Here is a 14,241-nt window from a genome sequence, read left to right on the forward strand (position 1 = left end):
ATAATGAGGGTCGTTGTGAAAATAAGGTCAACGTTGAGCGCCGTATAAAACGGGAGCAGCTGAAAACGGAGATTTGACCTGATTGAGGTAACAGCAGTAAGAGGGTAGAGAGGATCAGAAAGATATATGACTGAAAATGAAACATCGATGTTATTTATGGGCGTACCGTACATCGTACGTGAGTCGGACTTCATGGGAGATGTGTGAGAACGTTCGCATCGCACTATGCAAGCAGTACATTGGGGAACCGTTTGGGAGAATATTTCTGATTCCCACAAACTCATCTGGTTGATATTAGTATAATTTGGGCTACATGTATGGAGCACCTATACTGTGTATTTCACTGCCAAAATACCAGTGCGGCCCAAAAAGTATTTTAAAACAAATGTACTGTGTTTAATGCAAGATGTGAGGACAAGTAAAGAATGCAGGCTTTTTGTTTTAGAACTCGCACCCCCAAGAATGCGATTGGTTGTTGGCTGCTATGTGCTAACGGTTGCCGGGTCAAAAGAACCAATGAAAGTGCGTCTCGTGCTTCACTAATGTGAAGCAGATTTGGGGTCCCTGAAGCCCGACTCTCCCCACACTCTACGGCTAAAGGAAAGCGTGTGTTCAGACCGGGGCTTTATCTGAGTCTGAACAGCTGACTCAGAAATATACAGATAATGTGTCACGTAGGCCTATATAGATTTCTTCCCCTAAATGGTTAAATGGTCCAATGGTATTCATACGATGAGGCATGCAGTAAAAGTGAACATTAAATGGAAAATTAGATTCTTTTTGTTTGGCACCCAATACAATGCATTCCTAGACACATTAACCGATAAATGTTTTGTATAATAGCGCAGGACAGACAGACACCTGTGTATTTCTGCATTCTGACAGATGGCTGTTACAGCTGTCAGGCGTATGAGGGAAAAGCTCTGCCACACAGCCAGACGCTTAGAGACGGAGTTGTGGCTTATCCTAACGATAGCAACTGTAGAAACTACCCAGGTGTACCTTTGCTGCTGAACGTGTATGTTGTGTCTCAATGAGAAGTGAGATTGGAATGTCGTGAATCTATAAATGGAGCGTGCTCGTAGATAAGTGGGTCGCCAGTTGCAGGCGTCTGCGAGCTTTGAGTTTTCCGCTTCGTACAGGTGTAGCATGGGTCCTGTGGCCCAGGCATGTGCTCTGTGGCACGAGCAGACGTGTTCTTGCACAGTATCAGTGTGTCGTGTTCGTACCAATGGGACCAACTGTATCATGTGCACCGAATGACAATGAATCTTCATTTTTACATTACAGTCCATGAAATGGAAAATAAATTAAATTGAAGGACATTGCCAAAGATTTTGTGATTTTGGGGTAATTTACTTCAGATCACTGTTTATTAGTGTGGTTTATTGGCCCAGTGTTTCCCTGGTACAGATACGGTAGCAGTAGAGGTTGAGGAGTAGGTTGCCGGGTTTACGGTTAAAACATTGCCTCTCTGTCCCCAAACGTAGATGAGTAGTACAGGCAGTCTTTTCATTATTTGCTCCGGTTGCCACATCTGCTTATGTAATCACCAGACTCAGCAGAACAGCGCAGCCAGGGGGGTGACCGTGCGGTGAGCCCCAAACCAAAAAAGCCAACCAGCGCGCCCTGCTTCCTCTCTCAAACTTTCCACTTTAAATCCGCACTCTCAGTTTGTTTTCTCAGCCCCTAGAATCCACATATCCCTGTGTGGAATATTAGCAACTGGACTTAATGGCGTGTTACATTTGTTTATCCAGCGATGTCCTGCTTACTTAGCTTACATTCCACACACTGTTATTATCAGTGCTATCCATATACCGTAGGAAGCTGGATATTTGCTCATGAACTCATAAAGTTCACTTTCTTTTGCATTATTTCAGATTCGGTGTGTGTTTAACCGGGTCCAGATTGTTGTTCTTTTATGTGCAGTAAAGGACTTGTTGGATAATTGGAGAGGTTTCTTACGACTTGCCGGTATTGTCGTTGCCGGTGAAGGGGCATTTGGGGACTCGTGGTCTAAAGCGAGAACATGCCCTTAGAAGTGGCTTGTACAGCAGTCTAGACTGTGCCTCCAGATGGTATGAAGATGTTCTCACTGAAAGGATTTTTTTTTTACTTAACGATTGGCTGAAATGAAAAGAAGGAATAGATTAGACGAATCTGCCTCGATCGTTTTCGCGTACGTGCGCGTGTCTTCCTAAAATCGGCAGAGCGCTTCGGTCAAGGACTCGCCAAGGACAGGAAGCGGAGCCGGCGGTAACTGGGTCATCCCTGCTCATCACTGGACGGGGTTTACAGCTGGCTCCATGATGTGTGGATTTGACCCGGTTTAGTTAACCTCTCTCCCTGTAGAACGGCTGCTGCTTACTCACACTCAGAAGTGTGACCTTACTGAGCGCGCTCAGATGTGTGACCTTGACTGAGCGCGCTCAGATGTGTGACCTTGACTGAGCGTGCTCAGATGTGTGATCTTGACTGAGCGCGCTCAGATGTGTGACCTTGACTGAGCGCGCTCAGATGTGTGACCTTGACTGAGCGTGCTCAGATGTGTGACCTTGACTGAGCGCGCTCAGATGTGTGACCTTCCAATGCGTGCCACGCTTGCAGGGAGTGGTGGGATTGGTGGATAATGTTCAGCATATTGGCTCAGTTGTTGATCCGTCATATGAAGTCATGGGATCAGTCTGCTGCTTCGCTTTATTTGAGTCACATGCGCATTCAGCAGTTGTGGGGAAATCCTCACACATGCAGCAATAATGTCTTGGCCTCTGGCGAGCTGCAGCTTCCTGCTGGTATAATTCATGGTTCATGGTCCTCCTCTGTGGCCCAGAGGCATGATGGGAACTCATCCGGAGGACAACAGCCAGGAGAGGCCCAGCATGTGGAGGAGGGTGTGTGTGTGTGTGTGTGTGTGTGTGTGTGTGTGTGTGTGTGTGTGTGTGTGTGCATGTGCATGCATGCGTGTGTGTGTGTGTGTATGTGTGTGCGTGTGTGAGCGTGTGTGTACATGTGTGTGTTTGTGCATGTGTGTACGCATGTGTGTGCGCATGTATGCTTGTGTGGTTCGGTTGAAATGTCATTCCTCTCTAGACCACTGAAGTCTGCTAAAAAGACCTCTGTAGACCACACTAGACCTGCTGAAAAGACCTCTGTAGACCACACTAGACCTGCTGAAAAGACCTCTGTAGACCACACTAGACCTGCTGAAAAGACCTCTGTAGACCACACTAGACCTGCTGAAAAGACCTCTGTAGACACACCAGACCTGCTGAAATGACCTCTGTAGACCACACTAGACCTGCTGAAATGACCTCTGTAGACCACTCTAGTCTGCTAAAAAGACCAGTGTAGACCTCTCTAGACCTGCTGAAAAGACCTCTGTAGACCACACTAGACCTGCTGAAAAGACCTCTGTAGACCACACTAGACCTGCTGAAAAGACCTCTGTAGACCACACTAGACCTGCTGAAAAGACCTCTGTAGACCACACTAGACCTGCTGAAAAGACCTCTGTAGACCACACTAGACCTGCTAAAAAGACCTCTGTAGACCACACTAGACCTGCTGAAAAGACCTCTGTAGACCACACTAGACCTGCTGAAAAGACCTCTGTAGACCACACTAGCCCTGCTGAAAAGACCTCTGTAGACCACACGACCTGCTGAAATGACCTCTGTAGACCACACTAGACCTGCTGAAAAGACCTCTGTAGGCCACACTAGACCTGCTGAAAAGACCTCTGTAGACCACACTAGACCTGCTAAAAAGACCTCTGTAGACCACACTAGACCTGCTGAAAAGACCTCTGTAGACCACACTAGACCTGCTGAAAAGACCTCTGTAGACCACACTAGCCCTGCTGAAAAGACCTCTGTAGACCACACGACCTGCTAAAATGACCTCTGTAGACCACACTAGACCTGCTGAAAAGACCTCTGTAGGCCACACTAGACCTGCTGAAAAGACCTCTGTAGACCACACTAGACCTGCTAAAAAGACCTCTGTAGACCACACTAGCCCTGCTGAAAAGACCTCTGTAGACCACACGACCTGCTGAAATGACCTCTGTAGACCACACTAGACCTGCTGAAAAGACCTCTGTAGACCACACTAGCCCTGCTGAAAAGACCTCTGTAGACCACACGACCTGCTGAAATGACCTCTGTAGACCACACTAGATCTGCTGAAATGACCTGCCGCTAAAGCGTCCCTCTCTCTCTCTCTCTCTCTCTCTCTCTCTCCCAGCTGCATGGAGACGGGCGTGGGCTACGACAGCGACGAGGCCAACGCCCGCAGCGTCTCCAGCACGTCCAATCGCTCGTCCCCGCTCTCCTGGCGCTACGGCCAATCCAGTCCTCGCCTGCAGGCGGGCGACGCCCCCTCCTCCACGGGCGGCGGTTACCATGGCGGCCAGGGCCCCGCCCAGTACGCGTCGCGCACCATGCCGGCCCGCACCCCGTCCCGCCTCGCCCACGCCCCCCACGCCGACGACTCCGACCTCAAGTCCGGTTACCTTAGCGACAGCGACCTGCAGAGCAAGAGCCTGAACGAGGACGAGGACCTGGGGAACGGGTAGGAACGCTCGCTCTGACCACGCCCGCTACCCGACACTACACCCCCACAACCAATACAACACCCCCACAACCCAATACAACATGTCCGCGACCCGAAACTACACCCCCACAACCAATACAACATGTCCGCGACCCGAAACTACAGCCCCACAACCAATACAACACCCCCACAACCCAATACAACATGTCCGCGACCCGAAACTACACCCCCACAACCAATACAACACCCCCACAACACAATACAACACCCCCACAACCAATACAACACCCCACATCCAGAATCAACACCCCCACAACCCCATACAACACCTCCACAACCCAATACAGCACCCCCACAACCCAATACAACACCACCACAACCCAATACAACACTCCCACATCCCGAAACAACACCCACACCAATATAACACCCCCACATCCAGAAACAACACCCCCACGTCCTACAACCAACACCCCCATAACCCAATACAACACCCCCACATCCCGAAACAACACCCCCACAACCCAATACAACACCACCACAACCCAATAGAACACTCCCACATCCTGAAACAACACCGCCACCAATATAACACCCCACATCCAGAAACAACACCCCCACATCCTACAACCAACACCCCCACAACCCAATACAACACCCCCACATCCCAAAACAACACCCCCACATCCTACAACCCACGCTCCAACACCCACAACCAAGACCCCCACATCTTGAAACCAACACCCCACAACCGAGAACCTACAATCCACATCCCAAAATCAGCTCCCCACATCCCTCAACCAACTCCCCACATTCGGCAACCAACAACCTAAAGCCAACACCCCAAAGCCTGCAACCAACACCCTAAAACCAACACCCCACAACCACAACACCTCTGGCCCCTGTCTCCGGAGTGGTTGGTCATGCTGGTTGATCGAGCCACATCCTCGCACTCTCGCGTAAAGGTTAACTGTAAAACCGTTTGTTGAAATCTGAAAGGTTGAGGTGAGAAAGTGATTGATTGAATGTCTCTCATATCACGCTGCTCATGGAGAAGTGTAGGATTGCACGTAATGTGGATGTAAAACATGTTCAGCTTTTAGGCAGACATTTATTGATATCAACAAAGAGACCAGCCGTAGATATCAATAAACAATTTGTCTAAAAGCTTAGTTTTGTCCACCTGACCTCCTGTAAAGCATCTTCTCATGTTACACACAGCAGATATTATGTGTTCATGTGATCTGAGCAGGAAATATCCATTTTATATGTTTTTTGAGATTTAATATGTTTGTGTTTTCTACGTCTTGGAATTGCAGTATCTTTGTGGAATAGATGTCAATCAAATCAAGTGTCATTCATGTGATTCACAGTCCATGTTTTCTTTTGCTGGTGTTGCATGGAAGCCTTTCCTGCAGTATATGAAAAAATATAAACGCAGAGCAGTTAAGAGTATGAGTTCAGTGCTGTTCCAGAGCACTGGGTTCAGAGGTTTGAGTACACAGGGGTTTGAGGTTAGTTTTCTCCTCTGAAAGCTGATTCTGCGGATTTCATCTTCTAGAAGTGTGTGATATGTAAATCACTGATTAGCTTTGATGTTCTCAGCTATGTCCTCCACCAGCATCCAGTTCAAACAACCTCATTTAAACCAAAAGCCTATGAAATAGCTTTTGGGGATGTGATGATTGTGCGAATCACCGGATTTTGAGTGTTTGATGGGAACTCTCTGTTACGCTATGTGATCTTCAAGGGCCTTGACCTGAATGCTTATAAACTCCAGACTCCAGGTTTGAAGGCTCACAGTAAGTCCATGCTGTTCTGCAACCGATAATCCAGATAATGTAGGCAGGAGAAATGTGTATTTATCATATACTGTAGTTCTTGTCAGTTCCATGGAGAGATAGGTATCCCACTTTTGTATTTATGCTCCTTAAAACATATTTTATCGCTGTGTCACCCCTTTTGCAAGTCTACTCATTAGGACCGGTTGATTTGCCTTGCGAATATAAACATGGCCAGCTGTGATACTATTATACAAAGTCTTGATCTCTGTGAAACTGCAAGCTATAAAAAAAAGGAAAAAAAGTATTTTTTTAAAACTTTAAAGCATTACCAATCACTGTGGTGCATTAATTGCAAGTTTTATGAGGTCCCCTCTGGAGCTCCGTTCAGAGGCAGCTGTAGGCCCCCTGGTGCAGCTCCGTTTCTCGTCACCTCATGGAGCTTGGCTGTGGGCCTCCTGGTGGAGCTCCGTTTCTGGTCAGCTCATGGAGCTTGGATGTAGGCCCCCTGGTGGAGCTACGTTTCTGGTCACCTCATAGAGCTTGGCTGTGGGCCTCCTGGTGGAGCTTCGTTTCTGATCAGCTCACGGAGCTTGGATGTAGGCCCCCTGGCGCAGGTCAATTTCTGGTCACCTCATGCTGGGCTGTCGGCCCCCTCGTGGTGCTCAGCTGTGGCCCTCTCCTTGAGCTATCCTGCAGCCCTTGTTTAGCCTCCTCTGCTTAATTAGTACATTATTCAGCCAAGTATTTAAGATTTGTTCCCAATACAGTTCCAGCTTTTGCCAGTTTGTTGTCATGGTGACATTACTCATTGCATTATGGGAAGGGTGTGAGGGTACCTTAATAAGCAGTCATATCAGGCAATGATCTGCTGTGATTTTGAAGTAGCTCTATGTTAGTATGCACCTGACGCTTGAGATGTGTCCCACCACACAAAAGGTTGGGAGAGCCAAGGGAAATGTATGTTTGTTTTTTTTTGTAAGTATTTTAGTACTTTTGTTGAGACTTAAAATCATATTTATTTAACTTTTTTTTGCTAAATAAGACAAAACATATTGCCAATGAGGGAAGGCACTTCGACTCATTTGAAGATTTGCCAATGGGATAAGAACATTTAACTTGTAAAACAAACAACTTAAAAGAAGCTAATATTTTCTAGCTTGTTAATCGATGAACCGGTGTGGTCACTGAGATAGACACTTGACCGAAATGGCCAAGTCCTAACTGGTGAAATCCTGCTTTATAGCGGTGTCTATAACCAGATATGATTTTGCGATTTTGCGGACAGTGGCTGCGAGTTGAATACCTAATCAATTGTATAATTAAAACACAAACTAGTGTCCTTGAATAATAGCCCAGAATGTGAAAAAACTGGTTGCTTTTTACATTTCCATGCAAATGGGCACAACCAGCCGAAAACCGTGACTTATAGTGTCCTATAGTTAGGATATCTGTTGTTCAGCGAGTAGCCTGTTGCTTAATGTCTCGGTTTTGATGTTTAGAGTTGCCATTCTCATGCAGTCACCCCTTGTCAGTGTCATGCCTTCAAAATATTTGGAGTTTGGACATAATTACCGGTGACACACTGCTATAGACATGCTGTCGTTTGTGCGACCATAAATTCATTAAGTAATTTTTTGCCCCTGCTACGCGGTAATATATCTGATTAATGTAACCAATGAATCAATTTTTTTATAACCTCAATAGGCAGTGCAGTCATGTCGCAATTGGCTGGACCACAGCCAACACAATAAAAGTCAGTATAAGCCACTGTCGCCAGTCAACAGAAAATTGAACATACTGAAAATACCTATCCCTACTAAAACCTCTTGTTGACACATTTTTGGCAGAGGGAGAGGGAGAGAGATGGCGACACGACAGGCAAACGACACTGGGAAGCAGGGCGCACATATTGCTGACCTCCAGGGGGCGCTGATGGGATTTGGAGGGACGAGTTGGTCACACTGGACCTGGTCCAGGCCGTTCTGACCCCTGCAGTACGTGGCTCTGAACGCGGCCGAAAAGCGGCTTCAATCGACCGTGAAGCGCGTCTCTCCACCTCCTGCGGTCACACCCTGGCCTCCGCCCCACCGGTGTCACCGAAGTGCCAACACACGCCTCTCTGCCTTATGGGCCAATACTCATGTTTAGTTTAACCCTCCCGAGAGTGCCATATCGAACTTATGCCTTTTCAATCAATTAAAATGACTGCTATACTATTGTTTTGGGCCCCTACTAAATGCTCAACTTTCTCAACCAAAACCCCTTGGGATCAACTTCTTATAGGTTTTGGGACTGAAAAGGTTAAGTTACTGGCTGGTACCTGCACTACCGTGATATCTTCAGGGGGCGACATGGCTCAGGCAGTAAGAGCAGTCGTCTGGCAGTCGGAGGGTTGCTGGTTCGATCGATGTCGAAGTGTACCTGAGCAAGACACCTAACCCCCAAATGCTCCTGACGAGCTGGTCGGCGCCTTGCTTGGCAGCCAATCGCCATTGGTGTGTGAGTGTGTGTATGAATGGGTGAATGAGAAGCATCAATTGTACAGCGCTTTGGATAAAGGCGCTATATAAATGCCAACCATTTACCATTTACCATTTAGCACGTAGCCTGTTCTACGATTTTTCTTTTTCTTTTTCTTCTGTCGGCGAGCCAGAAGCAGGTCGGCTCGGAAGCCATGGTGTGATATCAAATGCTTTCTTTTATCGGTGTCCTGCCAAATAACTACGGATGAAGTTAACTGGGTCACACATTAGTGCTCCGAACATTAGTCACCTCCGCAGATGAAGGGGCATTATGCAGATGGAGACAAAATGGCGGTAGTTCATCTTTTCTAGACTTTACTGAATGACTTCTCTCCTACTCATCTTAAATTATGTTCATTCCATATAATTCAGTGGAAAATAAGCCTTTGAGTTATTTAACATTTTATTTACTCTGAGTCATTTACATGCCAGAGAAGAGCTGTACTCTTCAGATCAAAGAATTGGCTTAAATCATCCAAGCAGATTAATAAAATAATATCGTAAATGGATTTAATTAATCATTGTGTCCAGTCAGTGTAGCAGGCTTGTCTTGTGTATTGGGACCTGTGAAATGCTCTCCCCTACCCTGCGAGAAGACCTACAACTGGCCTTTATTAGAGTCAGAGCACCTGGCAGCTGTTACGCTACGCTACCTCCAGGGTAGGAGCTACTCCCCCACGCTGACTGGGCCCCCTGTGGAGCCAAGTACAATACTCTCTCAGAAAACGGTCCAGTGGAGGTACATTTTTTCCCCAAATTCCCTAAATATTCCACTGGAATTGTACAATAATGTTATTTTGGGTATCTTCAACAACAAAAAAGGCACAAATTCATTCATTATTAAACCAATGGCAAGGGCTACAGTTTTATTTACCAATAAGGTGCCCACCCCAGTCACAACAAGATCCTGTACCTTTTTCTGCACTGTTTTCATAGCTTTTTCTCTGAGTGTAGCTAATAATACCTCGGTCAGGTGTGGAGGTCGGAGACTCCGCAGGGGTGCGTGGTGAATCAGCGCTCGCAGGCGAGCTCCGTGTCCCTGTGTGTCTGTCCCTGTGTGTCTGTCCCTGTGTGTATGTCCCTGTGTGTATGTCCCTGTGTGTCTGTCCCTGTGTGTCTGTGTGTCCGTGTCTGTGTCCCTGTGTGTCTGTGTCCCTGTGTGTCTGTCGCTGTGTGTCTGTCGCTGTGTGTCTGTCCCTGTGTGTCTGTGTGTCCGTGTCTGTGTCCCTGTGTGTCTGTCCCTGTGTGTCTGTCCCTGTGTGTCTGTCCCTGTGTGTCTGTCGCTGTGTGTCTGTTCCTGTGTGTCTGTGTCTGTGTGTCTGTCGCTGTGTGTCTGTGTGTCCGTGTCTGTGTGTCTGTCGCTGTGTGTCCCTGTGTGTCTGTCGCTGTGTGTCTGTCCCTGTGTGTCTGTCGCTGTGTGTCTGTCCCTGTGTGTCTGTCGCTGTGTGTCCCTGTGTGTCTGTCGCTGTGTGTCTGTCCCTGTGTGTCTGTCGCTGTGTGTCTGTCCCTGTGTGTCTGTCCCTGTGTGTCCCTGTGTGTCTGTCCCTGTGTGTCTGTCGCTGTGTGTCTGTTCAGAGGGGTGTACAGATGGGTGTACAGAGGTGTTCAGAGGGGTGTACAGAGGTGTTCAGAGGGGTGTACAGAGGTGTTCAGAGGGCTGCAGTGCCGGGCGACGGGCGGGGCCTCTGTCAGCGGTCCAGTTCTGCGGGCCCGGGGTTGTCACGGCAACCGCATCCAGAGCCGAGAGAGTGCCTGCTGTGCATCACCTGTGTGCAGGTCGTTTGGTGCAAAGAGAATTATTCATCCCCCATCCCACTCACTCAAAATGTCATTCTCTGACCCGGGTTCAAATGGCTTTTTGTTTTGTTGACCCGGGCTCAAATGGCTTTTCGTGTTGGATTCAGAAATGTTTTTGCATTTCACTAAGCTTGCTGGTGTATTGCAACAAATTAAATGATCCCAGAAGTATAAACCTCACCCATCTGTTTCTCCTTGCAGGCTCAGATGCACTGGGAAAGATCAATAGAGCACAAGAAAGTCCAAAATAAATACTATTTGAACCCTTTTACAGACAATTACTAGTTTTATTGTTTCAACTTTCCCATGTTGAAATGGTATCGCAATACCAGTCAGAACAGACCCTTTTTCCTGTGCCAAGCTGTTTCAGGGCATCTATAGTACAGTAACCGACATTAACTGAACAAACTCGCAAAGCGTATTAAGACCGTGCCATCAGTTTATTGCAGTAACCTCGCCGAATCTAATGTGTGCGACCCCCCCGCTGGACGGCAGCGTGCCTCGGCTCGAAGGAGCGAAAGATCGGTCATTCAAATTCATTCCGGCGCTTACCGCGCGACTCAATAGACTGAAGATTGCGAGCGAGTCACGCCAGCGCCCTTACGCGCGGCCCTGCGGCGTTAACCGTCCTCCCGTCGGCGCGTCCGACCGGAGGCCTGCGCTCAGCGAGAGGCCGCGCCCGCGAAACGGAGGCGGCGGCGCGCGCGTTCCTCGCCCCCCTCCTCCCTCTCCGCCGCGCGGAGTGACGTTCCCAAGCGATGATTATCTGCGAGCGCTCGCCGCGTCTCCATGGAAACGCACCACGAGGGTCGACGGAGGAAAAACGGTGCCATTTTTTTTTTTTTCGCCCCCCCCCCGTGACTTTAACCTTCCCCCGCTTCAAGCCTCTCTGGGTTTCTGACAGCGTTGCCGATGATGCGGTCAGCCCGACGGAACCTCAGAGCTTCACTCTGGAAACGGTCGCTTGAACGGAAATGGGATGTTGAATGTAGATGAACGGAAAATAAGCTCGAATCTTGGATAACGGTCCGGATCTTCAGCCACAGATCCTGGCACATTATTGCTGTGCACGTACTGTCCATGGGTTCCTCCTGCTTTGGTTCTCCCCGAATGGAGGTTTTCTGCAGAGCTGCTATACCATTCTTGCAGTCTCTGTCCCTGAATGGAGGTTTTCAGCAGAACTGCTATACCATTCTTCCAGTCTCTGTCCCTGAATGGAGGATTTCTGCAGAACTGCTATACCATTCTTCCAGTCTCTGTCCCTGAATGGAGGTTTTCAGCAGAACTGCTATACCATTCGTACAGTCTCTGTCCCTGAATTTTTAATAGTGCTGCAGGAAGAACAGATACTGTAAGAATGGTATAATTCTTACAGTATCTGTTCTTCCTGAATGGAGGTTTTCAGTAGAGCTGCTATATTGGCCTTGGCATAGCAGGCACTCCGGGGCCTACCGGTGAATCTGATCTCTGTGGTGTAATGGCTGGTGCATGTTGAATCTGATCTCTTCTGATCTCTATGGTGTAACGGCTGGTGCATATTGAGTGTAATCTCTATGGTGTACAGGCTGGTATATGTTGAATCTGATCTCTATGGTGAAAATGCTGGGGTATGTTGAATCTGATATCTATGGTGTAAATGCTTGTGCAATTTGAATTTGATCTCTATGGTGTAAATGCTTGTGCAATTTGAATTTGATCTATATGGTGTAAATGCTTGTGTAATTTGAATTTGATCTCTATGGTGTAAATGTTGGTGTGTGTTGAATCTGATGTCTGTGGTGCAAATGTTGGTGCATGTTGAATCTGATGTCTGTGGTGCAAATGGCTACCGTAGCAGTGCAGTGGAGAATGGGGTCATGTGACTGCGGTAGCCTGGCCTGATTGGGCGGTGTGTGCCGTAGCCGTGGCTCTGTAGGTGTGTCAGTCAGGTGATGTGTTCAGACGGAGCCCAGCTGTGGCAGAGAAGCCTGGGCTACTTCACCCTATCACAGGGCCCGGAGACGTTACCATGGCAACCCCCTCTCCTGAGCCACGGTGGTGCATGTATGAATATGTGTGTGTGGGGTTTGAGTTTTTGTGTGTGTGCGTGTGTGTGTGCGTGCATTTGTGTGCGTGTGCATGTGTGCGTGCTTGTGTTTGTGTGTGTGTTTGTTTGCATATGCATGCGCATAAGCAGTGTCTTCTCTAAAAAGCGCTATACAAATCAAATAGATTTGATTCGTATGTGTGCGTGCACATGTGGAAGTATGTATGCGTGCGCTGAGGGGCTGAATCCTCATGCGTGTGTACAGTAAGGCTGAATCTCACTTCAGTGCGTGATTTGGCCTCGATTCCCCAACACTCCCCACCATCTTCATCACAATGCCCGTCAGGAACACGTCCAGTTCTTAACGTTACTTTTCGCCTTTGATCCAGTGACGCTGTACGCCTGATCCTCCGTAATGAATCTGCGGGTGAATCCTCCTGACACTAACCCGACAGGACTCCTGCCTCGTGTAATCCGACGCTTCGAGGCCACAGCGACAAAATGCCCACAATCCCACATTCCCTCACTTTTCTCATGCAAGGTGGCCGGGTGTTTTGACAGGATTTGACGGGATACGTTCAGCGGCGAAATGCGCTACGCTTAACCGCATCTGCCACGTTCCTGGTTTCACCCTGCTTAGTACAGTGCCGTTCTCAATGACCTCTAGTCCGCTTATGAACCTAGTAGCGTATGAAATTTCTGCGAAATGCCCGCGGATTCCGCTACATAATTGGAGAGCGGCACGTCTCGAAATGAAAAGCTTCCGCCCTGGCTGATCTCGGTGCTTATATTAGTCTGTTTCCGACTGCGAGCATTTCCATGACAACTGTGGCAAAGCACGCTCGGCAATCAGAACAGCACCGCCCCCCTCTCCCTCCCACCCCCCACCCCTGAGGAGGTTTGGAGGAGGAAGATGGAGAGCAAGGGCGGTCAGGACAGGAGGGAGGCAGTGCTTCCTCACTTTCCGGGGACATAAATGTCTGTCCAGGGTGGGTAAAGCTTGTCACGATAACATGATGTCCCAGAGGTTTTCCATTCAGTTTAAGCTGCACCACAGGGACAGATATCTTATTGTGAGTTTTTTTTGCTCGATGTTGCTTGTGACATGACTTGACCATGAGATCAACACTTGCCATTTCCTTGTGGTGCAGTTTTTCCTGAGATGGATCGCGGGAATTCATATAACTGTGCTGTACTGACTGGACGCAACGATGAATTAAATCCATTTCCGACATTATGTTGTTAATCTGCTTGAATGATTTAAGCTTAAATTATTTGATCTGAAGAGTACAGCTGCATGATAATGAGTCACAGTAAATAAAATGTTAAGGAACTCAAAGGCTTATTTCCGGCTGAATTGTCTGGAATGAGCATAATTTAAGACGAGTAGGAGAGAAGTCATTCAATCAAAGTAATTAGAGCTTTTGAAGAGGAGAATGTAAGTGTATGAATGCAAGGAGATGTGCTATCTCAAGGGGCTTATCCTGTGAATAAATGCATTTCAACCACTGTAAATTATGCTCTTTAATAAAAAAAATTTTTTTGAAGTTTTATT

The 14,241-nt window shown here is 47.8% G+C and overlaps 1 protein-coding gene across 1 annotated transcript in view; it reads left to right on the top strand.

The window, feature by feature from the left end:
- Positions 1-14,241, top strand: part of nav1b (neuron navigator 1b) — a 93,330-nt gene that overhangs the window by 18,279 nt on the left and 60,810 nt on the right. Inside the window, 1 exon segment of the mRNA XM_061219641.1 lies at positions 4,249-4,575. Within this exon segment, the coding sequence (XP_061075625.1) occupies positions 4,249-4,575 (327 nt within the window).

This window comes from Conger conger, chromosome 14 (assembly GCF_963514075.1).
Source record: "Conger conger chromosome 14, fConCon1.1, whole genome shotgun sequence".
NCBI classification, from domain to species: domain Eukaryota; kingdom Metazoa; phylum Chordata; class Actinopteri; order Anguilliformes; family Congridae; genus Conger; species Conger conger.